Consider the following 15,166-nt stretch of genomic DNA (forward strand, 5'->3'; position numbering starts at 1 on the left):
AACTGGCCTGCCTGGTCCTGCCCAGAGCTCTGCCCTGCTCCTAGGAGAGCTGCCAGAGAGCATTCAGCATTGTGAAACCGCGCTGTTCAGGGAGCTCATTTAAACGTTGCCAACCCTACTTCATGCATCTCCTGCAGAAACCAACTACGAAGAAAACTGGATTCATTTGATTATTTAAGTTGCAAGCTTTTCAAGTAAGTTTTCAGTATTAAAACCTATGGCCTTTCCTAAATTATCCAACAGTATCCACTGTTATCTTTTCCTGATCCAGTCTTCCCCTCCCTTATTTCCCCATCATGTTCTGAAGCTTAACTGGCTTGGCATTACTTGACGGGTGGTGGGTGGTTTTTTGTTTTTTGTTTTTTTTGAAAGATTTATTTATTTGAAAGTCAGAGTTATACAGAGAGGAGAGGCAGAGAGAAAGAGAGAGAGAGAGGTCTTCCATCCGATAGTTCACTCCCCAATTGGCCGCAATGGCCAGAGCTGCGCCGATCCGAAGCCAGGAGCCAGGAGCTTCCTCTGGGTCTCCCACCCAGGTGCAGGGGCCCAAGGACTTGGGCCATCTTCTACTGCTTTCCCAGGCCACAGCAGAGAGCTGGATCGGAAGAGAAGCAGCCAGGTCTGGAGCAGCCCATATGGGATGCCTGCGCTTCAGGCTAGGGTGTTAGCCTACTGCCCCACAGCGCTGGCCCCAAGGGTGTTTAGCCCAGTGGTCGAGACATCTGCATCCCACGTCAGAGTGCTCGGGTTCAACACTAGGCCCCAGCTCCTCCTGATCCTAGCTTCCTACCGGCAGCAGTGATGGCTCAAGCAACTGTGCCCTTCTCACCCAAATGAGAGACCCGGACTGAGTTCTCAGCTCCCAGCTGCAACCTGGGCTGTCTTGCAGCTACAGTAGGTATCTGGGGGGTGAACTAGTAGATGCAATCAACCTCTCCCCGCCTCCCTCCCTCTTGCAAGTAAGTTTACACACACACACACACACACACGGTCAGTGCTGTGGCGTAGCAGATTAAGCCGCCACTGTCAGCACCAGCATGCCATATGGGAGCCAGTTTGATTCCCGGATGCTCCACTTCCTATCCAAGTCCCTGCTAATGTGCCTGGGCCCCTGCTTGCATGTGGGACACCCAAATGAAACTCCTGGCTCGTGGCTTCAGCCTGGCCCAGCTCCTGACATTGAGGCCATTTGGGGAGTGAGCCAGCAGATGCAAAATCTCTCTCTCTGTGTCTCTCCCTCTCTCTATTTACTCTGCCTTTCAAATAAATATATATTTGGGAACGGTGCTGTGACGCAACAGGTTAAAGCCCCAGCCTGCTGTGCAGGCATCCTATGTGGGCCCAAATTCGAGCCCCAGCTGCTTCACTTCCAATCCAGCTCTCTACTAATGCGCCTGGGAAAGCAGCAGAGGAAGCTCCTGGCTCCTGGCTTCAGATCGGCTCAGCTCTGGCTGCTGCAGCCGTTTGGGGAGTGAACCATTGGATGGAAGACCTCTCGCTCTCTCTGTCTCTAACTCTCTCTGTAACTCTGCCTTTCATATAAATGAAGTAAATCTTTAAATACATACATACACAAATATTTAACAATATGATTTATCCTCTTTAAAAATCAATAAACAGACATGAACCTGGCTTTCAGGTCTTTCGAAGTCATCTACAGAAAAAAAGTGGTTCCTGCATGCTGTTAGGGCTGACCTCTAATTCACTGAAAGGGAAATGCTGGTCTTTGAGACTAGTTACACTTGTTCTTACTTGTTCATTTCATGTGATTTCCAAGGATCTGGGTTTTAAAAATTTCTTGCTTAAAAAAGTATTTGAAAGAGTATCTGGGATGGCTGGCGCCGTGGCTCAATAGGCTAATCCTCCGCCTTGCGGCGCCGGCACACCGGGTTCTAGTCCCGGTCGGGGCACCGGATTCTGTCCCGGTTGTTCCTCTTCCAGGCCAGCTCTCTGCCATGGCCCAGGAAGGCAGTGGAGGATGGCCCGAGTGCTTGAGCCCTGCACCTGCATGGGAGACCAGGAGAAGCACCTGGCTCCTGGCTTCGCATCAGCGCGATGCGCTGGCAGCAGTGGCCATTGGAGGGTGAACCAACAGCAAAAGGAAGACCTTTCTCTTGGTCTCTCTCTCTCTCACTGTCCACTCTGCCTGTCAAAAAAAAAAAAAAAAAAAAAAAGAGTATCAGGGAAAGAGAGAGAGAGTCTTCTATCCCCTGATTCCTTCCCCGAATGGCCACACAGCCAGGGTTGGTCCAGGCCAAAGCCAGATACCTAAAACTCCATCCTGGTCTCCCATGTGGATGACAGGGGCTCAAGCACTTGGGCCATCTTCTGTTGCTTTCCCAGGCCTATCAGCAGGGAGCTGGATGGGAAGCAGAGCAGCTAAGCCTCAACACAAGTTCCAATATGGGATGCTAGTGCCACAAGTGGCAGCTTAACCCACTGCGTCATAACACCAGCCCTCAAATACCTGGGTTTTTTTTAAGGCCAGTACTTCTTTTTTTTTTTTTTTTAAAGATTTATTTTATTTATTTAAAAGACAGAGTTACAGAGAGTGGTAGAGATAGAGAGAGAGGTCTTCCATCCACTGGTTCACTCCCCAGTGAACTGGTTCACTTCTTTGATGGCCACTTCTTTTCACTAGAATTTCACCCACAGGGGTCCTTTATGTAGGACATTTTTTTCCAGAGCGTCTTGGCTTTCCATGCCTGAAATGCTCCCCCTGGGCTTTCCAGCCAGACCAGAATGCCCGAAGGGCTGATTCTGAGGTCAGAGTACTTCTTAAAGCGATTGTCATTCTATGCGTCTGCTGTATGCACTGCTTCCCATGTTAGAGCTTTCACTCCTTCTTAATTCTGTCTATTCTTGTTTCCAAACAGTCTTATTAATGTGATTACTTTAACTCTTGATCATATCTATATGGTCACTTTATCATTTGTTCCTATTCATTTGATCTTTGTAACACTTAAGCTACTATTTTTTATCAGCCAGTTTAAGGGATACTGGGGTCTTATGGCTAGTTGTACGTTGTAACACTAGCAGTATGTCTGTATGAAAGTATGTAGGACTTTACTGCTCTGCAGTTGGAACTCCATCTTCAGTCCCAGTGCCTTACAGAACGGGGGATGGAGCATACATACACAGTGTGGCCAGCACGACACACAGGGGCATCTCAGCTTCGTTCCTTGCCTGGTGATTTCTGCTTAAACATGGAACCTGAAATAGTAGACACTGAAATACAGACTTGAAAATTCCACACATGTGTTCTGATACACAGAAAAGCTTTTATTTGTATCCAAAGGGAAAACCAACATTTTCATTTAAGGCTGCTGTGGCATCCTTATTTTCAAGAGTGAAGGTGTTTAATTTACTGTCCACCTTTAAAAGGCTTCAAATAAAATATGGCTAAGGATTTACAAAAGGAATTCAGGTTATAAACCCTGCAGGTAATTAGTGGTCATAATAATCGCAGAACTAGAGTTTTTAAAAAAAGCATTTTCTAGAATTCCCAACTATGGTTGACTTGAAAGTACCAATAATGGGAACCAATTTTATGTATTATGTTGTAATGGCAACTGTAAGCAAATGGTATCATTCTGTATAACTTTTAAGAATTAATCTGAAGTTGCTACATCAAAATTGTTGTTACTCTTCCAGTTCTCTCAAAAGCTCCACGAAATCAGTGATGTACCACTCGGCGTTGTCTTTGACTTGTTGCCTGATCACATTGCCTCCAAATCCAATGAAAACATCCTAAGAAGGAAAAGAAAAAAGAGAAATTTTTTAAAAATGCAGCTGTATCCCATTGTTCTTTCTATTTGTTTGGGGGTTTTGTTGTTGTTAAGAATTATTTATTATGATCAGAGTCGGTGAACTCAAAAGGCTTCCATGGCCTTGGCAACTCATGACAAGAGCCTAGGGTGATTACTGATGCCATAAACAAGAGTGTCAATTTGTTAAGTCAACAGCAGGAGTCACTGTGCACTTACTCCTCATGAGGATCTCTGTCCTTAATGTGCTGTACATTTTGATTTAATGCTATAACTAGTACTCAAGCAGTATTTTTCGCTTTGTGTTTCTATGTGGGTGTGAACTGTTGAAATCTTTACTTAATATATACTAAATTGATCTTCTGTATATAAAGAGAATTGAAAATGAATCTTGATATGAATTGAAGGGGAGAGGGAGCGGGAAAGGGGAGGGTTGCAGGTGAGAGGGAAGTTATGGGGGGGGGAGCCATTGTAATCCATAAGCTGTACTTTGGAAATTTATATTCATTAAATAAAAGTTAAAAAAAAGAATTATTTATTTATTTGAAAGGCAGAGTTATAGAGAGAGAAAGAGAAACAGATCTCCCATCCATTGGTTCGATCCTCCAAACTGTCACAACAGCTGGGGCTGGACCAGTAGCCAAGAACTCCATCTACATGAATGAACTCCCACATGAATGGCAGGGGCCCAAGCACTTGGGCCATCTTCCTCTACTTCCACATGCATTAGCAGGGAGTAGCTGGGACTTGAACCACCACTCATATAGAATGCTGCACCCCAATCGCCAGCCAGGGCAATATTCTTGCTGGAAACAATAAACTGTTCCTGCAAGGACAGGAAAGAGCAGCCTAGGACTCGTCCCCTGAGCTCACTGTGCTCATGAGGCACCGCCTCCAGCCAGCCCTAGTGAATCCAGACCAGCGCTACCACTGCAGACCCATCCAGGCTTAGGGAGAAGAATAGGTTGTAGTCCTTGCCCTCTAGAGACCAAGACAAATGCTTACAGAGATAAACATCATGGGGCAGCAATCATAACCATGCTGTGCTAATTTCAAGGAGAACTCTATGGTGCAGTGGAAATCTCCCAACCTGGCATCTCCTGAGTAGACCCTGATATGAACTGCAGGCACCTCCCTCATGGGGGTGGGGGGATAGGGTGGGGCTCCCAGTGTATGTAGGAGAAATGGCCAAGGGGGAACAGGTGTGTGGCATATCAGTTACCCTGGGAGGCAGCAGGTGATGGCTCGAGTACTTGGGTCCCTGCCAGCCATGTGGGAGACCTGGATTGAATTCCAGGCTCTTAGCCGTGGCCTGGCCTAACCCTGGTTGTTTTGGGCATTTGAGGAATGAACCAGCAGATGGATGATCTCTCTCCATCTGTCTGTCTCTTTCAAATAAAATGAAAATAAATTTTAAAATATTTTTAAAAGAAAAAAAAAGGTCAGGGGGCAGGCACTTGGTCTAACGGCTGAGATGCCTGTATCCCTAATCAGAGTACCTTGGTTCAATCCCAGGTCAATTCCTAAAACCACCTTCCTGCTAATGCAAAACCTGGGAGACACCAGTGATGTCTCATCGTGTTAGATTTCTGCCATCTACACATGGGCGACCTGGATTGAGTTTACAGATCTTACCTTCAGCCTGGGGACCCTTACATTCATTTAAGGAGTGAACCAGTAGATGGGAATTTCTCTCTTTGTATCTACCGCTGTCTCTGCCTGCCTATCAGAAATTATTTTTGAAAGAAAAAAATAGGTCATGTTTTGTTGCTTTACACTGAAAGAGATGATGATCTCAAGATCTGTTGGCAGCAGTCGGATTTTCATAGAACTGTTTACAGTTACATAATTTGGAAGGCAGAGTTACAGAGACAGAGAGAGGGAGAGATAGGGAGAGTGCTCTTCCATCTGCTGGTTCACTCCCCAGATGGCTGCAATGGCCAGGGCGGGGCCAGGAGCCAAGCAGCATGATCCAGGTCTTCCATGTGGGTGTAGGGGCCCAAGCACTTGTGCCATCTGCCACTGCTTTTCCCAGGCACTTCAGCAGGGAGCTAGATTGGAAGTGGAGCAGCTTGGGCTCAAAACTGGTGCCCCTATGGGTTGCATATTAACCTGCTTAACCCACTATGTCATCTTCTGGTCAATGATTTTTTTTTTTTTTTGACAGGCAGAGTTAGACAGTGAGAGACAGAGACAGAGAGAAAGGTCTTCCTTCCCTTGGTTCACCCCCTAAATGGCCACCGCAGCCAGCGCTATGCACCGATCCGAAACCAGGAGCCAGGTGCTTCCTCCTGGTCTCCCATGCGGGTGCAGGGCCCAAGGACTTGCGCCATCCTCCACTGCACTTCCGGGCCACAGCAGAGAGCTGGACTGGAAGAGGGGCAACCGGGACAGAATCCAGCACCCTGACTGAGACTAGAACCCGGGGTGCCAGCACTGCAAGCGGAGGATTAGCCTATTGAGCCACGGCGCCGGCCTGGTCAATGATCTTTTAAAGTGGTATTTTCTCTTTTCCTGCCAAACTGTGCACACACTATACACTGATTTGGAAGTAAAAAAATTCTCTCACTCACCCTCTTATTTTCATATCCCATAAGGTTGGTGGGGAGGGGGGTAACTAGATTCTTACTTTGAATTTGGCCTAATTGCTCTTCTTGCCTCTTATCTTCCTCCCTTTCTGCACATCAGCACCACTGAGCCATCTTAACACCCTGACCCATGCTTCCCACGACCTACAGGAAACACAAGGTGCCAATGCCCGGCACATGGGGTCTTCAACACTTGCTGAAAGGGACCCCCGTCCCATCCCTGACCACCGATGGCCCCAGAACTATGCCTCACCCATCCCCCCACAGTGCTCAGCTGCCTCCCCTCCTTCTGGAAACTTCTTGTTCTGAGTCCTCTGGGCTTTTACGTGGTAGATGCTCATTTTTGTTTGGGCCTCACATTCCTCCGATCATCCACATACCCACGTGGGCACCACTTTCTCTGAGCTCAGTCAGACTGTCACCTCCAGCCGGCTGGGTCACCTGGAATTCATAATTCTGTCATTTCTTTTTTTTTTTTTTTTTTAATTTTTGACAGGCAGAGTGGACAGTGAGAGAGAGAGAGACAGAGAGAAAGGTCTTCCTTTTTGCCGTTGGTTCACCCTCCAATGGCCGCCGCGGTAGCGCGCTGCGGCCGGCGCACCGCGCTGTTCCGATGGCAGGAGCCAGGTGCTTCTCCTGGTCTCCCATGGGGTGCAGAGCCCAAACACTTGGGCCATCCTCCACTGCACTCCCTGGCCACAGCAGAGAGCTGGCCTGGAAGAGGGGCAACCAGGACAGGATCGGTGCCCCAACCGGGACTAGAACCCGGTGTGCCGGCGCCGCAAGGCGGAGGATTAGCCTGTTGAGCCACGGTGCCGGCCTCTGTCATTTCTTGACAGTGAGATGGGGAGCTTCCTGAAAGCACTCTGCGTTTCTTTTTCAAAGAGCTATTTATTTATTAGAGAGGAAGAGGAAGAGGAAGGAGAGGAGGGGGAGGGAGAGAAGAGAGAGGAGCAAGGGGAGGGATAGGGAAGGGGGAGGGAGACAGAGGTCTTCCATCAGCTGGTTCACTCCCCAAATGGCCACAACATCCAGGGCTGGGCCAGGCCAAAGCCAGGAGCCAGGAACACCATCCCAGACTCCCACATGGATGGCAAGAACCCAAGCACTTGGGCCCTCATCCGCTGCTTTCCCAGGTGCACTAGCAGGGTGCTGGATCAGAAGTGAAGCAGCAGAGACTTGCACCAGTGCCCCAGTAAGGGATGCTGACATCAAGGGGCAGCTTAACCCACTGCACCACAGCCTGCCCCCTCTCATTTTACTTGTATGTATGTATTCCTTATTAAACTAACCCAGGGGTCAACCCCAACATTGGTTACAAGTCATGTGTTATCTTGAACTGACTCAAGTAATGTTAAAAGGATCCCAAAACATTCTTTAACCATTTCTTGATTAATCATTTACAAAGACAATCACTATTTTAGATCTCAAGAAACTAGAAAGTTCAGCACTATGTTTTTGATTCAGTTTTTCTTAAATGCGAACAACGTGAAAAAAGGCAAAGTCCTATGTGAAATGGACATAGGACACCTGCTGTACAGCATTTGCTGCCTGCATTGGGTTTAAAATGCTTACAATAAAACCTCTGCTCGCCTTAATTAATTCAAAGAATAAAATGCTTTGATGCAGGTAAGCTATTCACAGCCACAAACCTCAGTTCCCCCATCAATAAGAAAATCGTGTTTTACTTCATGGGGCTGTTAGAGGCACTAAATGAGACAAGTAAGAGGAAATAGCATTGGGGCTGGTGCTGTGGCACAGTGGGTAAATCTGCCACCTGTGGTGCCGGCATCCCATATGGGAGCCGGTTCAAGTCTCGGCTGCTCCAACTCTGATCCAGCTCTCTGCTGTGGTCTGGGAAAGCAGTAGAATATGGCCCAAGTGCTTGGGCCCCTGCACCATGTGGGAGACCTGGAGGAAGCTCCAGGCTGCTGACTTCAAACAGGCCCAGCTCCAACCATTGCAGCCATTTGGGGAGTAAACCATTGGAGGGTTCTTTCTCTTTCTCTCTCTCTCTTCCTCTTCCCCTCTGTAACTCTGCCTTTCAAATAAATAAATAAATCTTAAAAAAAGAGGAAACAGTATATAAAGTATAAAATGATATTAAAATCTTGGTTATAGGGACCAGCATTGCGGTGCACGGGGTTAAGCTGCCTGCAATGTCACCACCAGTTCAAGTCCCAGCTACTCTGCTTCTAATCCTGCTCCCTGTTAATGAGCCTGGGAAGGCAATGGGAGATGGCCCATGTACTTGGGTCCCTGCCACCCACATGGGAGACCCAGAGGGAGTTCCAGACTCCTGGCTCCTGTTGTGGCCATTTGGGGAGTGAACCAGTGGATGGAAGCTCTCTCTCTCTCTCTCTCTCTCTCTCTCTCTCTGTCACTCTGCATTTTAAATAAATAAAAATAAATCTTTGAAAAAAATAAAATCTTTGTTATAGTTAGAAGAGTTGTTGATGCTATCATTTGGGGAAATGAAAGTAAACTGCACTGAGCACCCATTTGGGCGACACTGAGTGGCTTCACTACAGGGACAAATCCTTATCCACAGATTGTCTTGGGCTTGCCAAAAGTCTATGGACATTATAAGATTGATTTTTTTCTTAGCTGTCTTGCTTTTTATTCTTCTTATTATTTATTTATGTATTTGAGGCAGAATTACAGAGAGAGAGAGAGAGAGGTTTTCCATCCACTGGTTCACTCCCCAGATGACCACAATGGCTGCAGCTAGGCCAATACAAAGCCAGGAGCCAGCAGCTTCTTCCAGGTCTCCCATGCAGGTGCAAGGGCCCAAGCACTTGGGCCATCCTCCACTGCTTTCCCAGGCCATAACCAGAGAGCTGGATCTGAAGAGGAGCAGCTGGGACTCAAACCAGCAACTATATGGGATGTCAGCTCCACAGGCGGAGGCTTTACTCTCTATACCACAACACAGGCCCCAGCTGTCTTGCTTTTTTATTGCATGTATAATGTATACACAATATCATATATAATGATACTCAGCCATTTTGTGAAACTCTCGTCATCAGTCTTGCATAGTTCAAAACCAACTGACTAACACCAAATCCCAACCTGAGAGAATCGAGTCCCCTGGGTACCTACAGCGGGAGGACAGGCTTCCATGTCTGTAGCTCCATCTCCAATCATGACAATTTTCTTAAAATGAAATTTTTCCTTTAAGAACTTAATCACTTTTCCTTTCCCTCCAGATTCCGCAGTTGGCTGGGTCTCATCAAAACCCGCATATTCACCTTAAAAGAGCAGAGAAAACAGTGTTGAAGAGCCACAAAAGAGGACGAGTGGGGCCAGCTTCGGCATGGATGATAAATGCCACTGAGGTGCAGTTGTGCTTATGAAATGCATCAAATCTGTAATTCCTTAAATAAAAGGCTTCTGGGAAGAAAAACAACAACAAAAGTCACTCAGACAGCTAAAAACCACCCCCCACTGAGGTCACACAGCCTGGAATTTCACCACTAATCTTTGGAATAAGCAAACTTGGCTTGTAATTTATAAATACGTCTTGTAGAGTGAGTGTAGTGATTCTCAAACCTTGTCAAGGTGGCAGAACCACAAACACGACAAAATAGCAATATATAACACCTGAAATGTTAACGTATAATGTCATCCAAGAGGAAACACCAACTTATTTTCAATCAATAATTCCTGTTCTTACAGAAAGTGCCATATTCATTCCCTATTTTTTTCAATGATCTCTAGCTTCAGACTCTTCAAAAATGTTCTATCAGCACATCTACAATTTTGTAGCATTATTTTTTTTCTAAATATTTATTTATTTATCTGAAAGGCAGAGTTACACAGAGAGAGAAGGAGAGGCAGAGCAAGGAGAGAGAGGTCTTCCATCCGCTGGTTCACTCTCCCAGATGACCACAACAGCTGGAGCTGGGCTGATTTGAAGCCAGGAGCTTCCTCCGGGTCTCCCACGTGGGTGCAGGGGCCCAAGGACTTGGGCCATCTTCCACTGCCTTTCCAGGTCACAGCAGAGAGCTGGATCAGAAGTGGAGCAGCCAGGACTCCAACCAGCGCCCATATGCGATGCTGGCACTGCAGGCATCGGCTTTACCCACTATACCATAGCGCCGGTCCCGCATTATTTGGTTTTTAAGATCAGCCCATCTCCCCTTACATAACTGGAGAGCCCCTGAGATGTAATAAGGCTGCAGCTAGGACTCTGTGAGTGTCCACAGAGGAGCTGGGAGGCTTCCCTCAAGGATAGTGCAGTAATGTGTTGATGAAACTCTCCTTCCTGAGTCTAAATGACATCAGATGCAGAAAGAACTCTCAGAAAACTGAAATCGAACATGCAACAAAATAAGTCATGTGACTTAATTGTCATGTGACTAAATCTGGACATTCCCATAGAGAATGGGTTTGACACGGATATGAAAGCAGGCGATGACCCAAGGACACCCAAGAGCCAAAGACATCTGTCAAGGGGCGGGCGCTGTGGCTCAGCAGCTTAACACCCTGGCCTGAAGCACTAGCACCCCATATGGGCGCCGGTTCGAGTCTCAGCTGCTCCACTTCCGATCCAGCTCTCTGCTATGGCCTGGGAAAGCAGCAGAAGATGGTCCAAGTGCTTGGGCCCCTGCACCCGCATGAGAGGCCCGGAAGAGGTTCCTGGCTCCTGGCTCCTTGCTTCGGATCGGCGCAGCTCTGGCCCTTTCGGTCAATTGGGGAGTGAACCAGCGGATGGAAGACCTTTCTCTCTCTGCCTCTCCTTTCTCTGTGTAATTCTGACTTTCAAATAAATAAATCTTTAAAAACAAAAAACCAAAGACATCTGTCAAGAGAAATCGTTCATCTCCATATTTCACTGATGCCGCTCTCCAATCTGTAGCCGCCCAGAATACTGAGTGACAGGACTGAGAAGGAAGGGGACACGTCAGCATGAAGGCGTTACCGTTAAAGTAGAATTTCAGCCTGTTGGCGAATACGTTGGAAGCCGGTATGTTGAGCTTCGAAGCAACATGCTCCACGATACTCCGAAAGCCGCCGGAGATTAGGAAAACCTGGACGTTTCGCTCTTGGAGGCGACTTACCAGCTCTCTGCAAAAGTATGATACCAATGGTGAGTGACACAAATGTTGCGGGAGAACGGGATAGGAAAGAAACTGAGTATGTCTCCGAGTAAGGCATAGTGCGTGGCGAATTAATGTTTTAGAAATGTTTTTCTACTGCACTTAGAAATCAGTGGGTGCGGCTTGGCTGCTTTAAGAAACCATTCCACAAGTATTTTTCTGCCCATGGACAAAAAAAAAAAAAAAAAAAAAAAAAAAAAAAGAAGAAGAAGAAGAAACACAAGGAAAGCACAGGCGCTCGCAGCGGGTAGAGGGAAGACAGACACGAGCAGGACCAGACCACAGGATCACGTGTGAGTGCCCCGACACCACTGCAGACAGGGAGACAGAGTACCCTCCCCAGGGGCTGCTCTTACCTTATGCCGGGGGTCAGGTGGGGGGGGTGCTCTGCTAGGAGCCTTTGCACCTGCTCCCTGGAAGGCTGGATCAGTGCTAAGCGCTCTGTGAGAGCAGCTTTGAAAGGCACTGCCCCGCCCATGGCTCGCCGAGTCCTAGGAGGAAGAGCCAACAGTCAGGCCAGCCACGTCAGCCATCTTCAAAGCTTATGTGCTTTACTGCCCCAGTTCCACTCCACATCCACCATGAGACAGCACTGCCAGGAGCCCACTGTACAGCAGACACACTGTGTTGTTATGGGGGCAAGGCCTCAGAATAAACCACTGAAGATTTGCTTGAGCATCAGTATATTTGGGGGCCACATGCTCTGCATCCACAAATACAGCAACCAGGGATCTGAGAAAACCACACATCCTCTCTGTAAGTACCTTCCTTGGAAGTGTGAGCTTTGAGAGGCCTCACAAAGACTGGGCCCCCTTGCATCAGCTGCAGGTGCACATGAAGTGGCCGGTGACCTGGTGACTGGAGCCACGCAGGGCAGGTGGAAAGGAGAGGCTCTGCCCCAGACTCCACTCAAAGACTCTGAACCAGACTAGTTTTCCAGTGAACCACTAAGGCCATGCTTTAACCAATGACACAAGGCACCGACCACCTGGGAGGCTCCCCAAGGCCATCTGCTTCAGCTGCAGTCACCATTCCCCTGACAAAGCTGAGTAAGTCTTATCCATATTTATTTTCCAGATGAAGCTACTTTTTTTGCCACATTTGCCATCAATGGTAAACAATATTCACATAAATGGAGGATAGATAAGGCATACTACTACCAAATTCAGCTCTAAGGAAAAAAAAAAGCCTAGTGCCCAGGTTTCACAGTCAGGCACTAAAGTCCAGGAATCGTGTCTCTGGCCTACCATTCTATCCCAAACAGTCACTCCCTTTTTGCAATTCTTTCTCATCTCATAAAGTGAATAAACATGGTCCCTACATTTCTGATACAGCATCCTCAACTCCGCAGAATTTGGCCAGCTCATCAATTCCTTCTTCTCTGATGACGGTGCTATCAACGTCGAAACACACTGCGTCCGCCGAACAGAAAAGTTTTCTCAACTCTGAGTGGGAGACCATCCTTGGAAGAATTTTCCTCCTGTAAGAGATAAAGATAAATGTATTGAAAAACATAAAATCTAGGGGTGACTATTTGGCATAGCAGCAAAGGTTCACGTGGAAAGCCCCCATCCCATATCAGAGTGCCTGGGTTTGGACTCCCAACTCCACTTTCAATTCCAGCTTCCTGCTACTGAGCACACTAGCAGGCAGCAGGTGATGGTTCAAGAAGTTGGGTCCCTGCCATCCAAGTGGGAGACCTGGACAGAGTTCCCAGCTCCTGGTGATGGCCTGGCCCAGCCCTGGCTGTTGTGGGCATTTAGGAAGTTAACCAGCAAGTAGAAAATTTCTCCCCTTCACTGTCTCTCTGCCTTTTCAAATAAATAAATAAATAACATTTTTCAAAAGGTACAAAATATAATTGTGGTTGCCTATTACAACCAATCTATTTTTATTTGTATCAAAAGTCAGTGTAGCCCACATAGGCATGCAATCATGGGCTCATTCATTTATTTTTTTTAAGATCTATTTATCCATTTATTTGAAAGGCAGAGCAACAGAGAGAGGGAAAGACACACACACACACACACAGAGAGAGCGAGAGCGAGAGCAAGAGCGAGAGAAAGGGAAAGGGAAAGGGAAAGGAAGAGAGAGAGAGAGAGAGAGATCTTCAATCTACTGGTTCACTTCCCAAATGACCACAACAGCCAGGCTGGGCCAGACTAAAGTCAGGAGACAGGAACTTCATCAGGGTCTCCCATGGATGGTAAGGGGCGTCTTCCATTGCATTTCCAGATATATTAGCAGGAAGCTGGATGGAAGCAAAGTGGGTGGGACTTGAACCTGTGCCCTGATAAGGGATCCAAGTTGTCAAGTGGCAGTCTAACCCGCTGGGTCACAATGCTGGCTCCATCATTCATTTCTTTTTTTTTTTTTTCCTAAAGATTTATTCTTTTATCTGGAAATCAGAGTTACACAGAGAGAGAAGGAGAAAGAGAGGTCTTCCATCTGCTGGTTCACTCCCCAGTTGGCCACAATGGTCGGAGCTGTGCCGATCCAAATCCAGGAGCCAGGAGCTACTTCCAGGTCCCCCATGTGGGTGCAGGGGCCCAAGGACTCGGGCCATCTTCTACTGCTTTCCCAGGCCATAGCACAGAGCTGGATCAGAAGTGGAGTAGCCAGGACTCGAACCAGCGCCCATATGGGATGCAGGCAGTGGCTTTACCTGCCACACTACAGTGCTGGCCCCCTATCATTCATTTCTTGACACATATTAAGCACCTCTTGAAGGGCAGGCTCCAGGATCACAAAAACACCTGAGTCCCAAACTCTGCCTTCAGAAGCTTAGCCTAGTGAAGGCACCAGTTTTGTTTTTTTTGTTTTTGTTTTTGTTTTTGTTTTGACAGGCAGAGTGAATAGTGAGAGACAGAGAGACAGAAAGAAAGGTCTTCCTTTCTGCTGTTGGTTCACCCTCCAATGGCCGCTGTGGCCGGTGCATCACGCTGATCCGAAGCCAGGAGCCAGGTGCTTCTCCTGGTCTCCCATGCGGGTGCAGGGCCCAAGGTCTTGGGCCATCCTCCACTGCCTTCCCAAGCCATAGCAGAGAGCTGGCCTGGAAGAGGGGCAACCGGGATAGAATCCGGCGCCCCAACCGGGACTAGAACCCGGTGTGCCGGCGCTGCAAGGTGGAGGATTAGCCTGTTAAGCCACTGCGGAAGGCACCAGTTTGTAAATACACTTGATATTGAACCAATATTCTACTTTTTTTTTAACCTAACAAGGATAGCAAACAAGGCATGTGCTGAAGCAGAGATGTGCACAAGATACTACAGGCACTTGGAGAAAATGTTTACCCTTGTCTATGAAACAAGGCTTCAAGAAGGCACAAGCAAGTGAGCTAAAATCTGGGCAGGTAAGCGGCCCTCTGAGTGGGTTCTCAAAGCGCAGGGCAACAGTGTGGCGTCCGGGGAGGAAGCAGGACAGAGGTGGAGACCAGAAGAGGAGAGGGAAGAGAGAGCACTGCAAGACAGGGAGGCAGAGGGAGCAGACCACAGCTGGACACTACCCAGTGACTCAGCCCAGCTGCCAATCACTGGCGTTCACAGCCAGGGGCCCTGGGCCAGGGGAAGGAGCTTGGTTTGAACTTGTAGGTAATGTGAAGCCTTGAAAGGTTTTAAGCCTCCTGAGAAAGGTAGGAAGTAAACACCAGAGCCAAACGCAGGGCTTTGTTAGTCAGCTACGCAGATGCTGTCGTCAACAGCGGCTGTGC

General features: G+C 47.7%; 1 protein-coding gene across 3 annotated transcripts in view; it reads right to left on the reverse strand.

Moving 5' to 3' along the window:
• Window positions 1-3,242: 3,242 nt before the first annotated feature.
• PSPH (phosphoserine phosphatase) overlaps window positions 3,243-15,166 on the reverse strand; it is a 29,177-nt gene continuing 17,253 nt past the window's right edge. For 2 of the 3 annotated variants that reach the window (XM_062180995.1, XM_062180993.1), the window contains exons 3-7: window positions 12,779-12,937; window positions 11,814-11,948; window positions 11,280-11,425; window positions 9,458-9,606; window positions 3,243-3,750 (exon numbers count right to left, since the gene is read on the reverse strand). In XM_062180995.1, coding sequence (XP_062036979.1) covers window positions 3,643-3,750; window positions 9,458-9,606; window positions 11,280-11,425; window positions 11,814-11,948; window positions 12,779-12,918 — 678 coding nt within the window. In that variant the 5' untranslated portion in view covers window positions 12,919-12,937 and the 3' untranslated portion in view covers window positions 3,243-3,642. Of the gene's footprint in view, window positions 3,751-9,453; window positions 9,607-11,279; window positions 11,426-11,813; window positions 11,949-12,778; window positions 12,938-15,166 lie in introns of all 3 variants that reach the window. The other variant, XM_062180994.1, reaches the window with a different exon arrangement.

The sequence above is a fragment of the Lepus europaeus genome, chromosome 21 (assembly GCF_033115175.1).
Source record: "Lepus europaeus isolate LE1 chromosome 21, mLepTim1.pri, whole genome shotgun sequence".
Taxonomy (NCBI): Eukaryota; Metazoa; Chordata; class Mammalia; order Lagomorpha; family Leporidae; genus Lepus; species Lepus europaeus.